At 45.4% G+C, this 27,005-nt stretch overlaps 4 protein-coding genes and 1 non-coding gene across 5 annotated transcripts; 2 read left to right on the forward strand and 3 right to left on the reverse strand.

Moving 5' to 3' along the window:
* Positions 1-9,342: 9,342 nt before the first annotated feature.
* On the forward strand, positions 9,343-11,346 carry LOC120705840 (uncharacterized protein At2g34160-like). Its single transcript, XM_039990370.1, has 5 exons — positions 9,343-9,645; positions 9,741-9,789; positions 10,623-10,685; positions 10,779-10,843; positions 10,993-11,346. The coding sequence occupies exons 1-5, from the start codon at positions 9,469-9,471 to the stop codon at positions 11,089-11,091; spliced, it is 453 nt and encodes a 150-aa protein (XP_039846304.1). The 5' UTR covers positions 9,343-9,468; the 3' UTR covers positions 11,092-11,346.
* A 940-nt stretch (positions 11,347-12,286) lies between these two features.
* Positions 12,287-13,728, forward strand: LOC120705841 (DCC family protein At1g52590, chloroplastic-like). The gene is made up of 5 exons (XM_039990371.1): positions 12,287-12,598; positions 12,679-12,736; positions 12,861-12,968; positions 13,064-13,156; positions 13,284-13,728. Exons 1-5 carry the CDS (start codon positions 12,361-12,363, stop codon positions 13,372-13,374), a joined length of 588 nt encoding a protein of 195 aa, XP_039846305.1. The 5' UTR covers positions 12,287-12,360; the 3' UTR covers positions 13,375-13,728.
* On the reverse strand, positions 13,413-15,762 carry LOC120709433 (probable polygalacturonase At3g15720). The gene is made up of 9 exons (XM_039995063.1): positions 15,589-15,762; positions 15,163-15,312; positions 15,048-15,068; positions 14,745-14,952; positions 14,559-14,616; positions 14,351-14,456; positions 13,875-13,988; positions 13,730-13,775; positions 13,413-13,474 (listed from the first exon to the last, which is right to left on the reverse strand). Exons 1-9 carry the CDS (start codon positions 15,760-15,762, stop codon positions 13,413-13,415), a joined length of 939 nt encoding a protein of 312 aa, XP_039850997.1.
* A 4,680-nt stretch (positions 15,763-20,442) lies between these two features.
* LOC120705842 (embryo-specific protein ATS3A-like) lies at positions 20,443-21,483 on the reverse strand. The gene has a single exon (XM_039990372.1). It carries the CDS (start codon positions 21,325-21,327, stop codon positions 20,725-20,727), a length of 603 nt encoding a protein of 200 aa, XP_039846306.1. The 5' UTR covers positions 21,328-21,483; the 3' UTR covers positions 20,443-20,724.
* A 442-nt stretch (positions 21,484-21,925) lies between these two features.
* TRNAP-AGG lies at positions 21,926-21,997 on the reverse strand. Its single transcript has one exon. It is a non-coding gene; the product is annotated as a tRNA-Pro (tRNA).
* Between the last annotated feature and the right edge of the window lie 5,008 nt (positions 21,998-27,005).

Consider the following 27,005-nt stretch of genomic DNA (forward strand, 5'->3'; position numbering starts at 1 on the left):
GGTGTTGTGCTCTGCTCTGGGGTCGCCGCGCTTATTTATAGAGGAGGTTGCGTCGTCGCTGGTCGGCCGGGGCACCGACAGGGACAGCTCGATCGAGGTAAGCGAGCGAGCATGCACACTGCTAGCTTCGACGCGGTGCGACGCGCAGCCCGTGCAGGTGACATGCGTCCCCTCCCCGGTTCGTGCCCGTCCATGTCACGTTCGCCATCCATCGCGCCCGATCCCGCCAGAGGGCGGCCCCTTCTCCTCACCTGCCGCACGTTTCCCTCGAGGTCGACGGCGACGTCGCCGGCGGGATTGGAAGACGCCGCCGCGTCGCACGCGTCAATCGATGGTGGCCTCGGGTTTCCGGCAGCGGTCCCTCTCAGCACGAGACCCGCGCGAGCCCCCGCATTCCGCAACCCGCGGCCGGCCGGCGGCCACCAATCACGGCGCGCGCCCGCCGCCGCGCGCCTCGCCCGAGGTAAGGTACCTGAGCGAGGCGGCCGGCGGGCGGGCGATATGTGTGGCAGGCAGGCCGTATGTGCAGTTAACGTCGCCCGTACGTACGCCCGGCACCTTTTGGGTGCTTAATCCACCCTGGTAAACATTGTTGCGTAGCGCGGCCTATCTGGTTACTTGAGATGGTAGATTAGTCAGCTGCGACGTTTCAAGGTGGAGCACAAACCACATGCATGGATGCAATGCATGAACAGGGTAGTAGCTAGCTAGTGCTGCAAGTATCTGAAGCATCTGAACTTCTGAAGCAAGGAGCCTGATCTGGCTAGCAATTCAGATGAAAGAGAGTTAGATCCGGCGATAATGGCGACAAAGATCAAATCAATCTAGCTAGAGGCTAGCTAGCTACTGGTATGTTTGGGTGAAAATAAAGCAAAACGTCTTCTTTTTTTTGGAAACTTATTGGCTGATCCGTCGCATACATCCATTGACATTGGCGCTAACAAGCAGGGTGGAGCTACGAACCAGTTAAGCCCCGGCTGAACAAGCTAATAAATGTTTGGCTTCTTGCTAGCTCTCATAGTTTACCAATTTCCAAGTTCCATTAACCACTGTGTTTGGCTGAACACAGCCAGCATGGGGCCTGGCTCCGCCACTGCCCACTGCTAAATACTCCCTCCTTCCCTGTTTATAAAGCATACACGTATATCAAGATTCAAATCTTCTCATCTTTGACCAATAATTTGACTATTAAATTTTTATTTTTATAATGCTAATTTCATATGATTGGATTCATAATCAAATATAGTTCACAATGATTATAAGTTTATAATCAAAAGTGATATAATATATGACAAATAAATGGTCAAAATGCTGTTTAGAAGACCGTGTCATGTTCCACCATGCCTTATAAACGGGGAAGGAGGGAGTAATCAGCAAGAAAGAGAGCCACCGATAATAATACAGATTCGTCAGAAGCGAGCTCGCAACGGTAGTAGATCGAGATTGTTCTATTTGTTTCGACACAAACCAAGCCGTGCCTAGCAGTTAAAGTGGCCCGGTTTAGACGCGCTTGACACTCCAAAGCGCCGTGCACGCACGCACTGGACCCTTCAGTGTCTTCACTCATCAGCCATCACCAATGCATGCAAGAAACGCGTTCCTCATGCATGGGCGCGCGCACATGGACCGTGCGTGTGAACCTCGACGGCAAAGCTAGTGCCAAGACCATGTCGCTATCCGTGGCCCCGCCGGCCGGTCACGGCCGCCCCGTGCGGATCGGCGGAGGTGGAGCTCGCCCGTGCCTGACCGCGTCCGTCCCAGATCTCCACGCCAGTCTCAACTCGACCGCCTCATCGTGTCATGCCAATCCCGCAATCCTCGTCGGCCACACCCTGGAGGCCGGGAGCCGTGGCCGTCCACAGAGATCGGGGATATGTTGTATAAGTAGATGCTGACTACTCCCGTGACGAGGATATATGACAAAAAAGCGTACAAAGACCTTGACAGGTGCAGCAGGACCGGTCATGGCCACGTGTAAGGTTGTGCGCGCGGGTTATTTACCTGTGAGATATTTTGGGTCCACAGTAACCTCAATAATGGTAGTTAATGTTCGAATTAGACACATTTTTTAGGTTATAGCCTGGGTTAAATCCCAAGTTCATTGGAACCCTAAGAGGGGAGTCAGGTTCTCTCTGATGTGCATGACCGGTAACGCCCTCAATCCCAACGAGAGGTTGATCGAGGAAAGAGGCATTTTATGGTTCATTTTGATCCAAAACATAAGGTAAATCATGAGAGGGATATATGGTAGCATAAACAAGAGAAATGTTCATGATGTTTGCAAGAGAGACAACAAAACTAAACAATAAGTTTAGTTTCTTTGTTTCTTGAGAAACATTTGTAAAGACTGTCTTCCTTTTTTTTGCTTTCAATATATAATCAGTAGGGGGCTTGCTCCCCTCCTGTTGCCTTAAAAAAAACTAAAACAGTAAGTTCTAGAGGCACCCAGAAGCGGGGCAGTTGACATTTTCTGGTCAGGCTGGTTCGATGTAGTCGATCTCTTCTTGATACTATGCAGATGATCGCAGTACGGATGCGCCGTCGGGAAGTAGACGTTCAGTCGCGCAAAAGTGCTCCCCAAAAGATTGATCTCTCTCCACTCGGTGCAGAATTCAAACACTGTGTTCGGCTTGCCCATTTTGGGCTGCTTGCAGCTGCACTCGGCTGCTTCCTGCTGCATGCAGACGCAGCTGTGCAGCAGCCGGCTGTTTTTTGCAGCCGTGCAGCAGCCGTTGCTGCTTTCACGGAACAAATATACAATGAGTATGTTGGGGCGGCTGCTGGAAACCCACAAGCCGAAGAGCTGCTGCGCGCCTTTCGAACGGTTTGGCTGCACAGCCGCAGCCCAGCTGATTGATTCAGCCGAAAGCAGCCGAGTACATATCAGCCCAACACGGTAAAAGAGGATGGAGTTCCATAGACCTGCTCTTTTCCAGGCGCCTGTGCACCCAAGCTATTGGAACGGAGACGTGGAGATAACAAATAAGCACGTGCCGCCAGAGATGCAGGTCTTTCAATTTTTCAAACTACCAATGCCTCCACAAGGCTGATATACTAGCAGCGAAGGAGGTCGACCTCGATGTGATGGATCGGAGCAACACACGTTGCTCTACTGAGCTGCACACATAGCCATCGAGCTGGGCGCGGCATGTATGGACAACGCCGGTCGCTGGCACGCCGGCCGGGCTTATCATCACGTGCATCCGCGCCGACGTCGGAACGGAAAATAATAATGTCAACGTCTCGATGGGCCAGCCAACATCGAGGCCGAGGCCCAACTGCGTGTGTGTACTCCCTCGTCCCGTCCTTATTTTTTTTATTGGCCACGTGAGGGAGAGAGAGACGGACGATTTGCGAGTATGGATGAAGTTCTATTAGGTTATTGGGTCGACTCAAAACTTGATAAAATGAATTAAAATTATATGCTATATAATTAGTTTAAAAAAATAAATTAAAATGAGAAATCCAAAAACACTAATGGATACCCACTTGCATCCCTATATGCAAGGCATGATGTCCTGCAGTGGGACTCGCATGCATCTTGACTACTTTCTTGAATGCATCTTGTGTTCATGATCATGACGCCAACAGGACCTATGTTAAAGCGCACAATGATCTGTCTGTCTATCTATACCAACTTGAATCTCTGCTGGGACACCACTGCGTTTCAAATGGTGTATCCAAGTTCATCCCTCCATCAGTTTCAGAGCCGATCGAAGTAGTGTGAAGTGGAGTACTCGAGACCCTGCATCGTCGTGGATCTAACCCCTGCTCCCAACTTGTAATAAGTTCATATGATGGCTAACAGATCAGATGAGCACATCACAAATAAGTGGATGAGCCGCCGTCGTCTTAGTTTATCCCCAGCTGCTTATCTGTTAATTAGCAGTGTAGTAGTAGGGCCCTAGAAACAAAAATTAACAAGATCAAGTTTGGATTCTGAATGATGATGAAGGTTTGACGGTTCCTCCGTGGTATTATTATGTATACAAATAAAATAAGTACCGGGAGCAATCATGGGAGAAGTTGGCAGACAAGACAGCAACTATTTAGTCTGGAGTCTGGACTGGACGCATGATCTCTGAATGTGCACTTGCGTACCGTATGTCCGTATGCACTGGTTTCACTGGGATTGGATCCCAAGCACTTCCTCCATTGCAAATAATAGATTGTTTTGAAGTTTCCTTTTTCTTAGACATATCATATATTTAACTGCATAACAAATACTATATATTACTTATCTAGAAAAATCGAAACGATCTATAATCCGAAATGGAGTACACATTCAGTACAATATAAAATGCATTCATTATGTTCGCTGCAACCAGCCAACCGAAATGGAGTGAGTACTTATACATTCAGTACAATATAAAATGCATTGTGGTTTGACCTATGTATGTATTACAATATTATGTATATAACTAGCAAGGTGGCCCGCGCAAATAACGCGGGTACCTAGTTCTTGCTTTCAATATTAAGAATTTTTAAGTAATATATATGCAAATAGTTTGTTTAGATATATAATTATAATTCCTTTGTACTAAAATTACAGACACAGGTGTGGTGTTTTTACATGACTTAAGAGAGAAACAAACCTTATATACAGAAATATGTCTTTTGGGTATTTACTAAAAGTAACTAAATATTTACTTTTTCGAGATTACATAATACAATTCAGACACTCACAAACGCGTGCACACTAACCCTTATGTACGCACGAACACAAACCCTACCCCTATGAGTATCTTTGAAGACCAAGCTAGCAAACACTTTTGACATGAGTAAAATGTTTTAGTTATTGTGCATGATAAATTATCTCTAGATTTTTATAAAAAGATTTAGGTATTTTATGCCAAAAGTAAAAATATACTTTAGTTTCTTTGTCCTCCAGTCACCCACTAATATAGCACATATATGCATACTCCCATATTATCTTAGGTATAGCTATACAATGGTCATGGAAGATGCACCATTATTATGGCACAGCACATCGTTTCCTTTAGTTGAACCCTACCTGTGGCTTGCTACACACTGCATGCATGTTAAACATCAATTTCCTTACATGTTTTGTCTAGATCGTGTTGGCCCTCTACCATGATTGCATCAATTTTTTTCTCTCTTAAATTTTTTAATCACAATGTTTCACATTGTCGCTAGTGGTGATACCATACTTTTATAATAGCAACAGTATAGTTTGCTCAAGGTAATGCTCAACCTAGTGAATGGGTTGAGATCATATTGTGGGTCACCATCATGCTATCATTGCCATGCTCTAATTTTCATACTCTTATTAATGTTGTGCTTTTCAAGTCTAGACACTCTTATTAGTTCATTGCTTTCCAGATTGAAATCGATTCTTAACACTGTGCTTCTTTTTTTCTATCTTCTGATTGTACAGTTAATTCTCTATATGTTGCTATCTGCGTAAACTTATTTTTTGCTAACAAAATATTATTTTTCTCCATGATAGTAATCACCCGGCCATCTTGTAATTGGACCGTGCTGATTTTTTTCTCTATTTTATTTTTATCATAGTTCTGTATAAACTGTTTCTACTAAGTTGTGCTTCTCTGTAGCATCCTTACTAATATAACCATACCCCAAATTTTATTTCACAATGCACATTGTCCAATTTGGCAATTATTTTCCTCCATTACACATCCATAACGTAGTGAGCATTATGTGCAAGGCAAACAACCTAAATAGACTCTATTGTTTAAAAGTAATTCAAAAATTTTAATTTGAAGGTAAGATAGTCAACAAATTTTAATTATATTTAAGTTTGAATTTCAAAAATTATATACCCTTCAGGTGTTCCTCTAGGACAACAAAGGCTATAACTAAATCTTTTTATCATAGGAAGCACATACATGTGCTATAAGCATCAGCTAAGATTGAAGCTCGAGTATGTGAACCATCATTGTATCATGTGATCTGCACTGCAGCTATGCATATAATCAGCTAGTACATTTTTAAGTTACACACCGATACGTACAAAATGATGTCTTGCCTTTCCATCAGCGTTGGTAGCGTTTGATTTGTCTCGTATGCTATGGCAATAATTGCTAGACGTAGTCTAGGTTTCTCTTAGAAATAATGGTGCCGATTCAATCCATCTAGTATAAAAAGTCTGGTTTTCTCTCGATTAGTTGGATCCTTGGTTGGGGGCAGCCTTACGGGTGAGTGTTTGCTAGTCACATCCCGCAATTGCTTTCTGGCACCATGGTAATGCTATGTCTGATCGAACATGGATCACTTGTTACACCATAACCATAAATTAACATCAAAGCATCATTCGACAAATTATAGTGTCAAACCATTAGTTGTAATTCAGGTTTGCTGAATTATGTCAAATGTATAAATATGAGGTTATCGTGTGGTAACTTTTTGCTCAAGGTTGATCCATCAAAGCGACAGTTTAGCTCGGGTGCTTGGTCTTTTGTGCAAGTCGGCTGCAAAATTTGAGTTCAATTATTTGCCGTGGTTTGTTTTTGCAATCAAATGCATCTGCTTTTTCTCTGGTCTGACTCTCCTCTTTCCTTGCAAGTTTCAATCCATATAATGCATGCTTATAATGCATGTACTTTTTGTTGTTGTTTTGGTGCACCAGCAAGATGAGGCGATAGAATTAAACTATATAATGCATCTGCTTGAATCTTGATCACATGATTAAAAAGATTATAAAAATAGATGGCCATATTTTTAATTAATGTAGGAACTTCGAAATCCAGGTTGATCAAAGACACCAATTAAGTTAGGAAGAGAAAGAATATTTGTTAAAATTTTGAATTTATATATGTATTTATTAGATGTATCAGATAAAGGTTAGTTGAGTAGACCCGATAGATTTTCATAAAAAATCCAATAGTGTAACTCTTCCCTTTTTTGATTGATGTGTATTTATAGACTGAGCTAATTTCTAGACCCACTCGGTGAACGTAGTGGCTTCTTAATTTTTTTAATTTCAAATGTGTTAACTTTTAATTTTTTATTTTTCTAGTTCCAAATTTAGTTATCTACTAATCGTATTTGACATGGATTCTTTGATCCGGTCTTATGTTTTTCTAATTTTTTGATTTTTATATTAGCTATTAACTAATAATTGGATTAAATCCTAATTCTTTTATTTTTCTAGTTCCAAGTTTATCTATCTAAAGGTTTGGCGGTGAAGCTATGATGTGATGTTTTATTTTTTTTAATTCTGGACACAAACGGTGCTCAAACTTTGTTGTATCCATAAACAGACATGCATGTATCTATTATGTGATGTTTCCTTAATGAAGTCTGAGTCTAATTGATGTGTTGAGTCTCTAATTGGAGTTCGAGTCTAATTGATGTCCTGAGTCTAATAGAAAATACAAACCTTTTATCCAATATTATGTGATATGGATTCTTTAGAATAATATAGACCATTAGATTTTCATAAAATTTAACGGTATATATCATTCTCTTTTTTGGATTAACGTGAAAATTTCTAGACCCTCTCGACGAACGTGGTGACTTTTTTTAATATTATTGTATTAAGATAATAGATGACATTTTTTTTAATTCTGGACACAAACGGTGCTCAAACTTTGTTGTATCCATAAACAGACATGCATGTATCTATTATGTGATGTTTCCTTAATGGAGTCTGAGTCTAATTGATGTGTTGAGTCTCTAATTGGAGTCCGAGTCTAATTGATGTGCCGAGTCTAATAGAAAATACAAACCTTTTATCTAATATTATGTGATATGGATTTTTTAGAATAATATAGACCGTTAGATCTTCATAAAATCTAACGGTATATATCCTTCTCTTTTTTTTGGATTAACGTGGAAATTTATAGATTTTTTCGGCGAACGTAGTGGTTTCTTTTAATACTATTATATTAAGATAATTGATTATATATAAAAAAATATACACGCTGTTACAAGCGTGTAGCATTCGAGGTAGGCAGGCAGCTATAATTATCAACACAAACCACGCATGCTGCACTGATGCGCGTCCAGCTACACATACACACACTACCCGGCAGCTGAAAATGCAATACGGTTCCGTGCTAGGAAGTTCATGTTATACATTTTGACCGCTAATTAGAGATATTAAACAAAGTCAGTTTGTAAAACAAACTTCAAAATTCCTACGCTAGTAACTCTGAAGAATCTAATGAGATCTTTGACCGCGTAATTAGAGGATGATTACTGTAGTATCACTGTAGCCAATCATCAATTAATTATCGTTATTAGATTTGTCGCGAAAAATTACACCTATTTTTGAAAAAAATTTGCAAATAAATTTTATTTAGTTTCATACATGTGAAATTCTTTTTTCGGAAACGTGCGTGCTAGAATCCAAACAAGACCTTCGTTCACATTATCCTCATGATGGGCAGGAGGCAGCAGAGCGCGGGCAGCCTCCAATGCCGACCCGATCCGTTTGACACTCGTGCGGCAGTGCCACGTCGTGTCGTCGTCTCCACACGCCCACCTTGCTGGCTTGCTGGCCAGCCCTGTCCTTTGGAGCCGCCCCCCCGCGGCTCCACCGCCCAGCCATGCCTCGCCGCCGGATGATGAGCTACACCGCGGCGCCGCCGCCACGGGACCTACCACCAGCAGTATCTGACGGAGAGTTTGAAGCCACTTGTCGTTTTCCCCTACCCTAAATGTCCACACACAGGCACACAGAGGTGGTAATGGGTCAGGATTCTAGATTCCTAGTGGTTACTTCACCGCACAATTTGATTTTTAAAATTTTTAGCTCAAAATTATATAAAATTAGAGTTTAATTTTTTAGAGCCTGACTCTTAAATTATCTAGATTTAATTTGATCGTCTGTACGTCGGGGGCTGTTGGGATCACACGAGTGACCTCTAGCAGACTTGTCACCCACTACAGATTTTATGTTGGTGGGGCTAAACTGTTCCAACAAACTTGTCTATTGTTCTAGAACAAATTTATTTTGTTTCGAAATAATTTTTTAATTGTTCTAGCAATACAAAAAATTTGTTTGGGAAAAAAAATTTATTCCAAAATAAAAAATAGTTATTAGATCTTCTACAATGATTTAACTGTCAATAGTCCAAGCGACTCCTACCATTTGACTTACCGCATCTAGTCACACACACCGTGGATCATTGGAGAGAGCCGCCGGCGAGTGGAGGATTTTTTTTTTTTGCCAGCGCCGCAAAATCTAGTTGGGCCAACACGGGGAAACCCAAGGGCCCAAACGGGATGATTTCTGCTGGTTCTAGACCGTGGGCCTGGGCCCAACAGAGCGGCGCCGGCCCGTGGGGGCTGGGCCGGCCCACGATGCTTCCGGGCTCCGTGGATTTACCCGTTCCTCCCCCACCCGCCGCCGCAACGCCGAGAAGACGCGAGACGAGAGAGAGGGGAGGAGGTGCTCCACCGCAGGAAGGAAACCCAATCCACCACCCCATCGATCCGGTTGCGGCGGCGGCGCGGCGTGGTAGCTAGCTACTAGCGACTATGGTGGTGGAGGAGATCACCGAGGGCGTGAAGAACATCAGCGTCGCCGGGGACGCGGCGGCGTCAGGCGGCGGCGCCGGCGGGCTGGGGCAGAAGAGGGGCGGCGGCGGCAGCAGCAACCGCATCCAGGTGTCCAACACCAAGAAGCCCCTCTTCTTCTACGTCAACCTCGCCAAGGTACGTCGCCGGCGTCCTTGCCCTAGACGCCTCCTTCCGTGATCCTCCTGCCCCCCGGTTCATGAGTCCTGACTGCTTTGGTTGAGTCTTTGCAGAGGTATATGCAGCAGCACGGCGATGTTGAGCTCTCCGCGCTCGGAATGGGTGAGCCTCTATATCAATCCTTGGCGCTTCTTTCTGATTTTTGATTTACGGATGTAGATGGTCGCTCTTGGTTCATCTAACGATGTTAGGTTTAGATTCTATCTATTCACCTTGAGATGAACGCCTCTTCCACGCGAATTCGGACTATTGCTGACATAATATGATGCGCGAGATGCAAGAATCCGCTGTGCAGTTGCTGTCTTCTGAATGTTAGATTTGTGTTGGTTATTGCTAAACCCTAATGTCTCTTGTATGGCATTTGGTGTTTCTAGTCGGCACTTATCTTGTATTAATAGATAATATGCCACACCCCAGCTTGAATTCAGTGCTGCGACTTAGACCTGATTTAACGGCCAAGTGATATATGCTGTTGGTGTTACATGGCTCGCATCTTATGGTGTAATCACAGAGAGAGCCACACATTTTCTATCTGCTAGCCATTTTCCATTTGACATTGGGCAAATAACTACTTTGGGGATCTTGGACTTCGGTTGCAACGATTTGATTTTAAATCATGCTTATCCAAAGTGGCCAATAGAGATGCAGAAAAAGAAAACATAATCATCCAGCACAAAACCCTAGTAGTGTACAAGTGTTTCTCTGATACATTTCCTGAACTTTACATGGAGGAGCTAACTACATGTGTACTTGGATAATTTCTAGCTCTGCTGTAATCTGTCAGTTTATTTTGCTAGTTAGTGTACTTTGATGTTTTTGTTCTTGATGTATGACATAAACCTTAGTCCATTGCCAATTTGCCATTGATTACATCATTTGTTTGCATCAGAGTACAGTTTCAGGCAAACTAACCAAGCTGATTGTTCTGTTTCCAGCAATAGCAACAGTTGTGACTGCGGCGGAGATTCTGAAAAACAATGGCTTTGCTGTTGAAAAGAGTAAGAACTTTATCTCCAACCTTCCTGTGTGGACATTCACATGATTCATTGTTCTGCGGTCTGAATTTTCCCTTTATGTTCTGTTGTCCATAGAGATTAGAACATCTACTGTGGAAATAAACGATGAATCCAGAGGGCGCCCATTCCAAAAGGCCAAGGTCAGAAAATTTTATGATATATCCTTGCTTCAGTGCTAGTGTGAAACTGTGAACTATTCGTTACATTTGCCAATTTGTTATTCCATTTTTAACTGCATGTGATTCTTGCTGTTCTGAAAATTGAACTGACATTGACCTTGTTCCCACAGATTGAGATAGTGTTGGGAAAGAGCGAAAAATTTGACGAGCTGATGGCTGCTGCCGCGGAAGAAAGGGGAGAAGTGGAAGATGGTGAAGAGCATTCTTAATAAAGAGCTCGAGCGACAAGCATCTGTCATTGTGCTCTGTTAGTGTTTAATACCGCGTGCATTAGAGATGGCACGCGTTCTTGTTTGACTGCATTCCCATGGGAGTGCCAGCGAGCTCATCGACTGATGTATGATGATGATTTCCTCACATTTTGGACTGCCAGTTTATTTCTTTGGCTTTGTGTTGCTAGTTGAATGTTCTTGAAATGTCTGCTCTCTTTTAAAAATAAGTCTGGTGATGCTCTGTTAACAGAAGCCTGGTGCCTGTCTGGTGCGGATGCAATTTTTCATCTTAATCTTAAAGTCTTTTTGAGGACATTAATCTTAAAGTCTTATAAGCTGTACAACACATCAGCTTTCCATGACCAAACGTATGCAAAGAATGCAATATGACAAGATATGCATGTCTTTGTAACAGTTGGGTTATGTTTCCGGTGCCAAATGAAAAAACCTCTCGAAGAATTTCACATAAAGTAGTTCAGTTTGGGTCTAAGAAGGCTTCGGTACTCTTAACAATATAGCTTTTTGTCCCAAGCGAGTTGAGGTAGACTAGAGATGAAACCCAAAAGACACAAAGATCACGGTTCAGGCACGCTGATAGCTAGTCTCCAAGCGCTTCTATCCAAAGCTACATTTTCAAAGATATTCCAATCCTTAAGGTCTCTCTTAAGCGACTCGCCCCAAGTCAATTTAGATCTACTTCTACCCCTCTTTATCTTATCGACACGCTTTAGAACCCCACTACGCACCGGCGCCTCAGGATTGGATATGTCCAAACCATCTCAACCGATGTTGGGTAAGTTTCTCCTCAATTGGTGCCACCCCTATCCTTTCCCGAATAACTTCGTTCCGGACTCTATCCCTTCTTGTGTGCCCGCAAAACCACCGCAACATCCGCATCTCTGCTACACTCAGTTGCTGGACATGTCGCCTTTTTGTGGGCCAACATTCAACACCATATAACATCGCCGGGCGAATCGCTGTCCTATAGAACTTGCCTTTTAGCTTTTGTGGCACCCTCCTGTCATAGAGGATGCCAGAAGCTTGACGTCATTTCAACCAGCCAGCTGAGATTCAATGCCTAACATTCTAACAATATATCAGCTCATGAAAAAAACAATTTCTGAGCTGCTTGGAGCCTTGGACGCGCCACGTCGAAGCATGTGCACCAAGCTCTTGTGGTGGCGAACACCACTCGTCTCTCTGCTGTCTCCTGAGAGTCTGGTAAATCTTTCGCAAGCTCAGCGCTACGCAGCCGAACCGACGACGATGGCAGCCGCCGCTCAGCGCTCCTCCTGGCACTACACGTCGCCCACCCTGCCGCTCCACCGTCGGCACGGCCTCCTGCGGCAGCAGCCGCCACAAGCCGCGCGAAGAGGGCGGTGGCCGAGGTTGCAGGTGGCGGCGGCGGCGGCTCGCGGGGCTCGGGCGGAGGACACCATCAGGGCGGCCACGGACGCCGAGTTCTTCCAGCCCTCCGACACCAGGCCCATCATGCTCTTCGACGGTGCGCACCCAAGATTCGCCTCTCGGCTCTGAAAATCTCCAATCTGCGGCTTCATGCGTGTTCTGTGACACTGTGTGCAGGCGTGTGCAACCTCTGCAACGGGGGCGTCCGGTTCGTGCGGGAGCACGACCCCAACAGGTACATCCTCCCTGCTCAATTGCATTCAACAGGTCGCTGGATCATCAATTGCATTCAGCAGCTGTGGTGGAGTTGTTGATACGTTCAGCACTTCAGCTGATGGGTTTGCAATTGAAACGAACAGGAGCATCAGGTACGTGCCGCTGCAGAGCGAGTCGGGGAGGAAGCTCCTGCAGAGGTCAGGGAGATCCCCCGACGACATCTCCAGCGTGGTTCTCGTCGAGAAGGAGAGGTGGCCACCATAAGCTTTCTTCAAGAACTGTCGATTTGTATACTGCTTGGTTGTTGAGGTATGAAGTGGTGATCTTGCTGCTACGGTTTTCGCAGGTCCTACATCAAGTCTGAAGCAGTGCTGAGGATAATGGAGTACCTCAACCTGCCCTTCCCGCAGCTCGCCATCTTCCTCAAGTTTGTCCCTCTGTAAGCTCAATCCTCTCCCTGCTCGGCTTAATTTGTGCGCACCTTATTTTCTTTTTGTTAAAAAATGAATCAATTTACATCATAGATTAATTCCATTCATTCATACTGATTCTGTTGCGACAATTAGGTTCCTGAGGGACTTCGCATACGACAATGTTGCAAACAACAGGTACACTGTGTTTGGCCGATCTGAAACGGAAGCATGCGAGATACTGTGAATTGCTGCCCCCATGACCTTGATACCTAGTTTATATGATCAGATACCAATAATCTGCATACATGATGTAGCATGAACCATCGATAGGATCATATTGTAGCCTGTGTACAAAGCACTCATCTAAGCACAACTTTAGCTCTGTGCTAGCACTGAAGGGTATTAGCTAAAAGAAATGTCTGAAAATTGTATTCTTGGTACCACCATGCCTGCAGTGCTTCCATGGGCATTCAAAGTAGTGGCATTTGCTGGGGCAGTTTGGTTCGCCCAAGAGAGGTTAATGTTGCTGAAATAGATGTCTTGGCAAGGAACACTCTGGCTGCACAGTAATCTGATGGCTTCTTGCTCTGAGGATGTACCTTGGATGTCGATAAATTTTGCGTTGCTTATTGCCACACCACCATTCTACAAACACAGTCAAGTGCAGATTCATTTCAACCTTTGTTTTAGAGGACGAATCTACTAGGCGATAATAAGCATGATAATATGTTTAGCATGCCTCACCTTTATAGGACAATTTCCCTGTGGACAGTAGAACTGGTCGATGACAATGGGATTCTGAACTTCAGTCATGTTGAGGGTCTGAAAAAGGAATCCTTTTGCATAACCCTTCCCACCCTGCATTCATAACTTCATACATTAGAAGGCATGGCTCTGGCGTGGCCTTGTTCCCAGAGAGCATATATAGGGCCCGTTTGGGAGGGCTCTGGACGGGCGGCTCCGGCTCCGTGCTACAGTGCCGCGGCACTGTGCTGCACTGTAGCACGGAGCCGAAACGCACCGGCTTTGCCTGAGGAATCGGTGAAGCCGCTGAAGTGAAACAAGTCAGGTTTCACTGGCTCCTCCGGCTTCGCGCTACAGTGATGAACAGTGATCTACAGTGATGAAGCCGGAGCCGGGGAGAGCCCTCCCAAAGAGGCCCATAGAGTGTATGCAACGCAAGCCCATTACAAATTCTTTTCAACCTCAGTCTTCGTTACCTGCCAGGATTTGATCCTCACCCCCGTCATAGTCCCAACGAAGTTGCAGTTAGAAACTGTAATTTGTTCCACCATTGCTGTCTCAGATCCTCCAAGGCTTCCCACACTGTACAAGATCAGAAGTTCACAAAATTAGACATTACTAGAAAAAACTAGATCAGTTCAAGTGTATATGCATTCTTACCTGATGCCATGGCCAGGCCCACACCTGCTTTGAGTGACGGTAATATTTTTGGTGTCTGATAGGACTGATACACAGTCATCTCCTGCATTTGCCCCATGTCAGCATTCAAACACATTAGAGGCTACCATTCACTCATTAGTGACCATTCATTTACATATACTACATTGCAATGTCCTACTTTTACACATTGCATCTTGTAAGTGCTTTTACCTGTTTGGATGGCGCAATTGGAGATGTAGGTGTTGTTAGAAAATGCCACAGTTATGCCGTCTGTGTTGGGGCTATCAGCTGGCGCAGTTACGGAGACACTGTCCACAATCACCTGGCTGCACTGGAACAAGGTCATGTGCTTCTCTGCACTGTCCTTCAGATGTATCCTTGTCACCGTCAGGTAGTTGCACCGTGCGAAACCCAGCAACTGATTTACATGAACACAGCATGACTAACACAATTACATGGCTGTCTGATTAATCTGAAACCAAACTAAATTGAAGGGTATACGTGTGTACTTACAACAGGCCGGTCCTGGCATGTCTGTCGAAGCGAGAAACACATCAGGTTATTTTTCAAGAAAATCAGATGAAGAAATGCAGCTGCCATGTGAATTGTGATGAAGCCTGAAGCCTACCTTCCGGCTGTAACAATCCCACCAGATGGCGCCTTGGCCGTCGATCTCGCCATTCCCATCCAACGTCAAGTGGTCGATGCCGAAGAAGGTCAGGAGGCTGGCTTCCTGTTTGGTCCAAATGTTGTTTGGCGCCACAATGTTGCCATCCAGCTGCAGATCACAAGTTCAGATGCCGTGCTTCGTGTAGTATCTCAGGGACAGATTCAAAATGCCAAGGTCTCGTTACCTTTACAGTTATCGGTGACTTACAGGGACCTTGAAATGAGACCTGGCTCAGCAAGAACACCCTTTCTCCGGGGATGGCCATGACCGGCTCGCCCCGCCCGTCGCTGCAAGCCGCTTGCCATGCCGCCAAGAACGCCTTTTTGACAGTGACGGTGACGGGAATCAGTAACCTGGGAATCAAAGCCATGCGAATGCAGGTACCTGCAGAATCAAGAACTCATGGGGTTGTGCTGCTGTCACCTGCGCATCGTCTGTCTTGCCGTCCCCGGCCGCATGGAAGTCGAGGACGTCGTAGACGCGTTGCTGGCCTTCTGCTGACCAAATGGCCAGCACAAAAAGCAGCAGCAGCAGCAAGGCACGTGTCATCGCAGCCATTTCCTGAGCAAGAGGAAATCTATTATCTTAATACAATAATATTAAAAGAAGTCACCACGTTCGTTGGGAGGGTTTAGAAATTCCCACGTTAACTCAAAAAAGAGAATGATATATACTGTTAGATTTTATGAAGATCTAACGGTCTATATTATTCTAAAGAATCCATATCACATAATATTAGATAAAAGGTTTGTATTTTCTATTAGACTCAGCACATCAATTAGACTCGGACTCCAATTAGAGACTCAACACATCAATTAGACTCAGACTTCATTAAGGAAACATCACATAATAGATACATGCATGTCTGTTTATGGATACAACAAAGTTTGAGCACCGTTTGTGTCCAGAATAAAAAAAAATAAAACATCATCTATTATCTTAATACAATAGTGTTAAAAGAAGTCACCACGTTCGCTGAGAGGGTCTAGAAATTCTCACATTAATCCAAAAAAGAGAAGGATATATACCGTTAAATTTTATGAAGATCTAACGGTCTATATTATTCTAATGAATCCATATCACATAATATTAGATTAAAGGTTTGTATTTTCTATTAGACTCAGCACATCAATTAGACTCGGACTCCAATTAGAGACTCAACACATCAATTAGACTCAGACTCCATTAAGGAAACATCACATAATAGATACATGCATGTCTGTTTATTAAAGTTTGAGCACCGCTTGTGTCCAAAATTAAAAAAAATAAAACGTCACATCATAGCTTCACCGCCAAACCTTTAGATAGATAAACTTGGAACTAGAAAAATAAAAAAATTAGGATTTAATCCAATTATTAGTTAATAGCTAATATAAAAATCAAAAAATTAGAAAAACATAAGACCAGATCAAAGGAAAGAATCCATGTCAAATACGATTAGTAGATAACTAAATTTGGAACTAGAAAATAAAAAAAATAGAAGTTAACACATTTGAAATTAAAAAATTAAGAAGCCACTACGTTCACCGAGTGGGGCTAGAAATTAGCTCAGTCTATAAATACACGTCAATAAAAAAAAAAGGAAGAGCTACACTATTGGATTTTTTATGAAAATCTATCGGGTCTACTCAACTAACCTGTATCTGATACATCTAATAAATACATATATAAATTAAAAAATTTAACAAATATTCTTTCTCTTCCTAACTTAATTGGTGTCTTTGATCAACCTGGATTTCGAAGTTCCTACATTAATTAAAAATATGGCCATCTATTTTTATAATCTTTTTAATCGTGTGATCAAGATTCAAGTAGATGCATTATATAGTTTAATTCGATCGCCTCATCTTGCTGGTGCACCAAAACAACAAAAAAATTACATGCATTATAAGCATGCGCTATATGGATTGAAACTTGCAAGAAAAGAGGAGAGTCAGGCCAGAGAAAAAGCAGATGCATTTGATTGCAAAAACAAACCACGGCAAATAATTGAACTCAAATTTTGCAGCCGACTTGCACAAAAGACCAAGCACCCGAGCTAAACTGTCGCTTTGATGGATCAACCTTGAGCAAAAAGTTACGACACGATAATCTCATATTTATACATTTGACATAATTCAGCAAACCTAAATTACAACTAATGGTTTGACATTATAATTTGTCAAATGATGCTTTGATGTTAATTTATGGTTATGGTGTAACAGTGATCCATGTTCGATCAGACATAGCATTACCATGGCGCCAGAAAGCAATTGCGGGATGTGACTAGCAAACACTCACCCGTAAAGCTGCCCTCAACCAAGGATCCAACTAATCGAGAGAAAACCAGACTTTTTATACTAGATGGATTGAATCGGCACCGTTATTCCTAAGAGAAACCTAGACTACGTCTAGCAATTTTTGCCATAGCATACGAGACAAATCAAACGCTACCAGCGCTGATGGAAAGGCAAGACATCATTTTGTATGTATCGGTGTGTAACTTAAAAATGTACTAGCTGATTATATGCGTAGCTGCAGTGCAGATCACATGATGCAATGATGGTTCACATACTCGAGCTGCAATCTTAGCTGATGCTTATAGCACATGTATGTACTTTCTATGATAAAAAGATTTAGTTATAGCCTTTGTTGTCCTAGAGGAACACCCGAAGGGTATATAATTTTTGAAATTCAAACTTAAATATAGTTAAAATTTGTTGACTATCTTACCTTCAAATTAAAAAATTTTAATTACTTTTAAACAATAGAGTCTATTTAGGTTGTTTGCCTTGCACATAATGCTCACTACGTTATGGATGTGTAATGGAGGAAAATAATTACCAAGTTGGACAATGTGCATTGTGAAATAAAATTTGGGGTATGGTTATATTAGTAAGGATGCTACAGAGAAGCACAACTTAGTAGAAACAGTTTATACGGAACTATGATAAAAATAAAATAGAGAAAAAAATCAGCACGGTCCAATTACAAGATGGCCGGGTGATTACTATCATGGAGAAAAATAGTATTTTGTTAGCAAAAAATAAGTTTACGCAGATAGCAACATATAGAGAATTAACTGTACAATCAGAAGATAGAAAAAAGAAGCACACTGTTAAGAATCGATTTCAACCTAGAAAGCAATGAACTAATAAGAGTGTCTAGACTTGAAAAGCACAACATTAATAAGAGTATGAAAATTAGAGCATGGCAATGATAGCATGATGGTGACCCACAATATGATCTCAACCCATTCACTAGGTTGAGCATTACCTTGCGCAAACTACACTGTTGCTATTATAAAAGTATGGTATCACCACTAGCAACAATGAGAAACATTGTGATTAGTTGATAGCTGAGATTAAAAAATTTAAGAGAGAAAAAAATTGATGCAATCATGGTAGAGGGCCAACACGATCTAGACAAAACATGTAAGGAAATTGATGTTTAACATGCATGCAGTGTGTACCAAGCCACCGGTAGGGTTCAACTAAAGGAAATGATGTGCTGTACCATAATAATGGTGCATCTTCCATGACCATTGTATAGCTATACCTAAAATAATATGGGAGTATGCATATATGGGCTATATTAATGGGTGTCTGAAGGACAAAGAAACTAAAGTATATTTTTACTTTTAGCATAAAATACCTAAATCTTTTTATAAAAATCTAGAGATAATTTATCATGCACAATAACTAAAATATTTTACTCATGTCAAAAGTGTTTGCTAGCTTGGTCTTCAAAGATGCTCATAGAGATAGGGTTTGCGTTCGTGCGTACATAAGGGTGAGTGTGTACACGTTTGTGAGTGTCTGAATTGTATTATGTAATCTCGAAAAAGTAAATATTTAGTTACTTTTAGTAAATACCCAAAAGACATATTTCTGTATATAAGGATTGTTTCTCTCTTAAGTCATGTAAAAACACCACACCTGTGTTTGTAATTTTAGTACAAAGGAATTATAATTATATATCTAAACAAACTATTTGCATATATATTACTTAAAAATTCTAAATATTGAAAGCAAGAACTAGGTACCCGCGCTATTTGCGCGGGCCACCTTGCTAGTTGAGTGGTATGAAACACGTTGTTAGTAGATCAAACTGCACAAAAACCCCCGAGTTGATGAATGAACAACGCTAAACTGATGCTTACCGGAGCTAATCTGACGCCCAAACCTGCGTTGACCCAATTCCAGTGCGAGGTGAAGTTCTGGACGCAGGATTCTTGGAGAGGGATGAGAGGAATGGTACGGTGTTCTTGGAGGGATGAGACGAATCAGGGAATGGTGTGCTCCGCTGCTTATATGCATGCCCACAAAGTCAGAGAGCCTTATGTATATGGACTGTATGATCTGATACGATCTCTTCTTCAATTCCATACTAAAATATAGCAAGCAAGCCAGCAGCATTCGATCGCGGCTCTCCGTTCACAGTGATCATGCGGCCGAGGTTTACGTTTACACATGGCGCTTGATTTGTGGCTCGGTTCCCTCGATCACCCGACGCCTTTCCTTCCCCCACGCCCGCCGGCAGCCATCGGCTGCCGGCGACGACGCCTCTGCCGGACACGGCGACCCTCGCCGTGCGGCAAGCCGGCAAGCGCATGTCGCCGAGCGAATCTTGCATGCTTTGATTATGGTAAATGCTTTACCAAAAAGAGACATGCTGTGATTATGCATTTCCAGAAAACAAAAACCGTGCTCGTTTTGGAATGAGCAGGCGGTTTTACGAAAACAAGGAGGCATGCTTTAGAGAGAGCTGATTTCGTAGCGGCCGTGAAATTAGTGTTCCAGATGGTCGTGGTAAATGCTTGCTAGAAGTTTCGTAGAAAAATAATGCTTGCCAGAAAAGAAAACACTACTACAGATCGGGCCATTTGTCCCGGTTCCAAAGGTCTATTTGTCCCAGTTTTGGAACCAGGATTCGGCCACGGGTGGTAGAACCGGGACAAAATGTCCCTCGCGCTAAAAAAATCTTTGTGCTCTGCGGGATTCGAACCCAAGACCTATTGTCTAGCACATGGCTTACTTGCCAACTCACCTAAATAGTACATGTGACTTAGTAAAGAATAACTCCCTTTTAAACTACATGTGGAGGGGCCTTTTGTCCGGGTTGGTACCACCAATCGGGACAAAAGGCCCATGTCCCCCGCTGGCCCGAATAGCCTTTGGACTCGGGACAAAAGCCACCTATTATCTCGGGCCCAAAGACAATCGGGACAAATGGCCTGAAACAAAGTTCTAGTGAAAGTGTCAGAAATGTGACCGCCAACAAAATAGGGCTGATCAGACGCTCTTATTACTCGAACAAATACGACCAAGGTTTTTACATGACGTGATTGCAGCGTATACACACAGATGTATCATGTATGATTTATCCACTCGGTAGAAAAAAAATACTTGTAAAAGTGAAGTGAATTCTCGCACGCTCCACAAATCATCGCGTCACAGGCTCACAGCCAGCCGCGTCGTGACGACGAGTGGTCATCCTGTTGCTGGCTTCCACCGTGCGCAACCAAGCCCCATCCATCGCTCACTGTGACGCCTGGGCCGCGGCGTCGGGAGAGGCGCCGGCGCCGGCGCCGGGCGCGGGGCGGCGCAGGCAGCGGTCGAGGCCGTACCAGACGCCGTTGGGGAGCGGGTCGCCGAAGTAGAAGGTGGAGGGCGTGCGGGAGGCGGGCTCGTACACCCTGACCCACTGGGGCGTCCACCCGACGCCGCCGGAGCGGCGGAGGTAGAGGTAGCAGACGCCGTAGCCGCAGGGCCCGGAGACCCGGAACGTGTCCTTGGCGCACCGCTCGAACCCGTACGCCGGCGACACCCGCGCCGTGTACACCTCGTTCCGGTACGCGTCGCCGAACGCGAGGCTCACCGCGTCCGGGGACGCCCGCGGGGACGAGCAGCTCGTCTTGATCTCCACCGTGTACGTGCACGCGCGACGCGCGACGCCGCCGCCGCCGGCGGCGGCCTCTTCCAGCGGTACTGCCGCCGTGGCGGCGGGGCGCGCAAGGGGCCGGGTCGAGGTCGACGACAGCTGCGACGCGGCGAGCTGCAGGCAGGAGAGGACGGCCAGAGCGAGCAGCGCGGGGCGCGGCGGCGGCCGCCGGCGGAGCGGTGGTCCTGCGCGGCAGGCCATGGCTGCTGGATCGAGGACTGGCTGTTGACTACTGCTGAGGAGTGGGATTGGCGAGGCCGGACTGGACAAGTGGAGAGGGAGGAGGTGGTGAGCTGCGTGGAGATGCCATGTCGCCTGGTCTGTTAATGTTTTTCTTTTCTTTTCGTATATGAAAAAAAACATCTGATCTGATCTGCCAGAATTGAAAACTTATTTGCTGGTCCGCCCGTCTGTGTCAATGCCAACCAACTGCATTATTGTGCCTGGCAATGTCAAATTGCCAATGCAGAAGTGGCTCTCCAAGATCCACAAGTTTGAAGTAATCATGCGTCAGTGCCAGTACGCCAGTACCATTACAGGACGATGGGGTTCCCCGTGTCCACGGGACTCTCGTGGAAAAAATGGACATGGGAAAAATGTTTTTTTTGCAAATTGGGCATAGAGGTCATGGATTAATAATGAGAAAGCAACACGAAATAAATAAGGGTCAGGGGAAAAAACTGGGGATAGAAGGTTACAGATTATAAGGGAGAAAACAAAAAGAAATAAAGAAAAAAAAACTGGGGACAGATAGGTTATTGACTGGGGGCAACAAAAATAAATAAAAATATGAAAAACTGGGGCATTCCGAGAATTGAACTCGGGACCTCTCGCACCCTAAGCGAGAATCATACCACTAGACCAAATGCCCGTTGTTAAAATCTCATCAACTATTATTTTATTGTTTAAAGTCTCCATCAACCATATGCGGGTGGATGATCCAATCCATGTTACGAAGGCTGAGGCATCTTCTGTGCCAACCTACAGTACGAGCTGCACATGCACAAACGTTCACAGATCAGTTCGCTCGAATGCTGGCGATTAGGCACAAGATTTTGGCCGAATTATGCAGGTTACCTTCAGATACAAACACAAGAAAGTGACAGGCTGGAAGCCACACACGCACACACCACAAGCCAATACTAGCAAAGAACCATTGCAAGCTAGCCACTTGTTTCATGTCCCCAGCCGAGCACGACGTGCCACCACACGAAGCAATTCCAGCTCGCACACGGACACGGTAGAACTCTGCTGCGCCTGGCAAGCACGCAAACAGGGCGCCTCGCCTCGCCTCATCAGTTGATCCTGGAGCACCTCCTCCTGACCTCGACCTGCCCGCCGGTCTTCACCGCGACGCTGCTCATCCGCACCATGCCCCTGGGGAACTCGTACGCGAACCGGAGCCCGAGCAGGCCCCGCACGTTGCCGGCGTACCTCTGCACGGCGGCCTGCGTCGCGGTGTCGCTCCACAGCCGCTGGTCCGACTCTAGCACGGCGATTGTGACGGAACCGCCAAATTAAAATTCTAATTAAACGTAAGGGCCGTCATTTAAACACATCGGCCACATTAGATTAACAGTTTAATTTGGCGATCCTTTCTCAACCCATGTCCCGATCGAAACAACACCGATAGTCCCACGCGAAGGTGGGCGCAGATAGTACAAACACGACAGACATTTCAAAATATAACAATATATACAAGACTCAACCGTAAGTTTTACAAACCAAGTTTAAAACATACCTAATTTACAAACTTTACATTACTGAATTAAGATTCGAACCGAGGTAAGAGTCTACGACTACCACACTTGAACGCCGAGGTGACCCCTAACTAAGTGTCTGGCTCCACAACCTCTCATCCCTCTGCGTCCCGACAGATGAACTTAACGCAGCAGGGGCAGAAGTCAACGTCCGGGTGCCCTGAAATAATTGTGGCAACAAACCCTGAGTATACTAATACTCAGCAAGGCTTACCCGACCAGTGAGTATAACTTAGCCCACTTATCTAGACATGTAAGGCTTTTGGCTGGTGGTTATTTTGCAGAAAACAGCGACTAAAGTAATTCCTTAATTTCCATATTTTAGCTCCAGATTCTATATAATTTAACTATAGCCTAATTTTTTTGCTTAAAACCAACTATAGCAAACATAGTGGTGCAATCTATAATAGTTCAATGTGTTCCTTAACATATATAAATGAATATACTCATCATTCCATCATAACACTACGATGCGACACAGTGATCAAGGTGCTCATATCCGAGAGCGACTGATGGCGAATCGATTCGATTTAACCTTGCAAGGTGGACCTAACTAACACGGCACGCATTTGCCCCGTCGGACTATACGAGCCAACCATTCCCCTCCCCGCCTTGAACTACAGGACCGCCCCAACAGCGTATAGTCAGCCGAGCTCAACGAGAGACCACCAAAAGTAAATACATGCATCCTGATTCTCCGCGACTACTCGACTCGCCCTAAGGGGTGGGAAGGAGTCATGTACTTTCGAAGTGAGGCAGTACTCGGCTTACCGGTTTCGACTACCGCCTACTCTCGGCATGTGGTTAGTACAGTTCAAACATGATCAGCAGGGCCAACAACGGTTTGGTCCTTAACCGACACAGGCGGAACTACACCTCTCCCGCCCGGTCTCAGATTCTATTCATTCTTTCATTCCAAGACTTTCATCCCAAGATGAATAACTCATATATGAAAACATAAAACTATCCTATATCTCGCGAGTAACAAAAAATTACTCGACTTCTACCGAACCCTATCTAGCATAGCATTTCTATCATCCTATACATACTAGTATAACTCAAGAAAACCTAGGGTTCATGCAACTAGGGTTTCAAATAACTTCTAAACGTAATGCACAAGTAATAAATACATAGATATGTGTCATAATTTAAATTAATAGGATGTGCACCGGGGCTTGCCTTGTGGCTGTTGCTCAGAACTGGGGTCAGACGGGCCTTGGGCCGGGTTCTCACGGCTCTCCTCCTGGGCTTGATACGGCTGCTCCTGCGGTGCCGCTACCACCTCATACACGATGTCCTCAACGGCGGATGCTACACGAATGCATATGAAATAATTGAGGGCAGCTCAACGATGTAACTACTTTACTTCAATTGGAATGCCCTGCGGACTGTCCGCGCCCAAGTGGCGGACCGTTGGCAGTACAACTCTACAGACCCGCCAGAACCAACAGCCTCTCTGGATAAATTTCAAATCTATACGGTGGACCGTCCGCTCTAAAATAGCGGACTGTCCGCAGTTTAACTTCCCAAAACCACCAGAGCCAACGACGCCTCTGGACAAATTTTAAACTCTACTGCGGACCGTCCAGCCCTCCTTGGCGGACCGTCCGCAGTTTTACTCTGTCAAACCACCAGAGACGACAACGTCTCTGGACAAAACTCTAGACTCTACGGCGGACTGTCCGCTCCCCAGTAGCGGAACGTCCGCAGTTCTACCCTTCTAAACCACACCAGAGACAACATCGTCTCTGGACAAATTCGAGCTCCACGGCGGACTGTCCACTCTCCAATAGCGGACCGTCCGCAGTACAATTTTGCGAAACCACCAGAGACAACATCGTCTCTCGACAATTTCTAACCTGACCTGCGGACTGTCCGGCCCTCCTAGGCGGACCGTCCGCAGTTGATATCTTTTAACACCACGCGACAGGCGACAGCAAGCGCGGCGGCGGCGGCGGCCGTTCTCCGGTGCCGGCGGCGCACAACAGAAGGGAAAAAGGCCGGGGAGTACAGATAACTCATCACGAATCCATTCCCGGGGTCAGTTCGGGCGGAGGACGACCGAAGAGGCGGATCGACGGTGGAGCAAAGCTCAAGAGGCTCCAATGGTGACCGGTGGTGGTTGGGGCGATTCCGGCCGGGGAGAAGCCGGGCTGGGGGTTGGGAAAGGTGGAGGAGGTGCTGGGGAAGGTGCTCACATGAGGAATCGAGGTATGGTGGCCGGAAGATGGAGATCGAAGAAAGGGGGCAACGGGGGAGCGAGCGGGCAAGCTCCGCTCGTCTCTGGTCGATGTGAGGAGGGAAGAGGAGGATATGACAGGCGGGTCCTACATCCAGGTAAATATATCTGGGTGTTGCCTGGCGGACCGTCCGCCGCTCCCTAGCAGACTGTCCTCGAGGCTAGATGTTACAATCCTTCCCCCTAAAAGAAATCTCGTCCCAAGATTTTTAATGGCGGTGCAAAAATCGAAGCGAGAGCGAATTGTTAGTTACCTCGATAAACTTGTAGCAACTCAGGACACTTGGATTGAACAAATTCTTCCGTTTCCCAAGTGGCTTCCTGCTCGGAGTGATTGCTCCATTGCACTTTATAGAAATCACTGGTTTGATTCCAAGTGAACCTAGTCTTGTGATCAACAATTTTGATTGGATACTCCGGATAGACAAGATCGGGCTCCAGTTGTAACTTTTCTATATCAATCACCTTTTCTGGAATACGGAGGCATTTCCGGAGCTGAGAGACATGAAAAATATTATGAACCACGGATAATTGAGCAGGAAGTCCCAGGCGATATGCTACCGGCCCACACCGCTCAATGATAGGAAAAGACCCAACATAGCGAGGTGCGAGCTTTCCCTTCACTCCGAACCGTTGGACTCCTTTCATTGGAGATACCCGCAAATAGGCATGATCTCCCACTTGGAATGAGGCTGTAACACCCCGGGTGTTTGCACAGTAATTAAATAAGTGTCCGCACAGTAATGGTGTAGGTTTGCTTTGCATCATGTGCTTGAAATGCTTAAAAAGGATCTTTTTGTAATTATGAAAGGGTATATGTGTAATTATGATTTTATGCAAGGTCCTTTCTGCAGTTGTGTTGAATAGGTTGTGTAATTATAGTTTTAGTGGAGGGTGTTTGTGCAAAATTTCAGTGCATTTAATGCATGGTAGTCAATTTTGCTTAAAGGTCTACATTTGAAGTGAAATTGCTTTGAAAAAGACAAAATTCCTGGAATTCAAAAATCCTTCAACGATTTTAATTTTAACTCTTGAATCTTTGGTCAAATAAATTTTTGCACAACATAAAAGTTGTAGATCTTGAAAAGTTGAACAACTTTCATGTTGGGCACTTTTCCATTTGAGCTTTGGTTTAAAAGTTATTGCTTGTTTACAGAAAGGTCCCTGGAACTTTTGGAAATTGCAAAATCACCCTTATGACCATCTCCCCCTCTCTGCTCTGCTTCTCGCCGCCGGCCACCGACAGCGCCGCCCGCCGACGCCTTCCCGGCTTTCCCGGCCATCAATTCGCCGTGCGCTGGCTCCCACGCGTCGCCGGCGAGCTCCTCCCCCTCCTGTTGCCTCGCGCTGGAGCCCCCACCCCTCGCCACGCGCCCCCGCCGAGCCCAGAACCTCCCCGGCGGCCGCCACCGCGACGCCGCCGTGGAGAGCCCAAACCCGAAGCCCAGCTCTCGATCTTTCGCGCGCCTGAGCACTACAAGAAGCCCCGCGCTCTATTCCCCTCCTCTTTTAGCCAGTTCCCTAACCCCACGCCCCAGAACGCCGCCGCCGCTCACCCCGAACGCCGGCGAGCTTCACCCCGCCGCGGAGCCGCCACCCCAGACCCGCTCTACCCCTACAGCCCCCACCTTTAGCACCGCCTCGACATCGCGCAGCTCCCAGGCCACTTCCCCTCGCCTGAACCTCACCGGAGCACCCTCGCCGTCGCTTGCCTCCGCCGCCGACCCGCCCTGCTCCGCCGAGCCGCCGCTTCCGAGCCCCTCCGCGCAACCCTAGGCCACCCAGAGGTGCGCCTTGCACCCGTGAAGCTCACGCACCCCTCCCCTCTCGCCGCCGGTGAGCCCCTCGCCGGGAAACGGCCGGTCAACCGCCGCCTCCCC

This window comes from Panicum virgatum, chromosome 5K (genome assembly GCF_016808335.1).
Source record: "Panicum virgatum strain AP13 chromosome 5K, P.virgatum_v5, whole genome shotgun sequence".
In the NCBI taxonomy this organism is placed as follows: Eukaryota; Viridiplantae; Streptophyta; class Magnoliopsida; order Poales; family Poaceae; genus Panicum; species Panicum virgatum.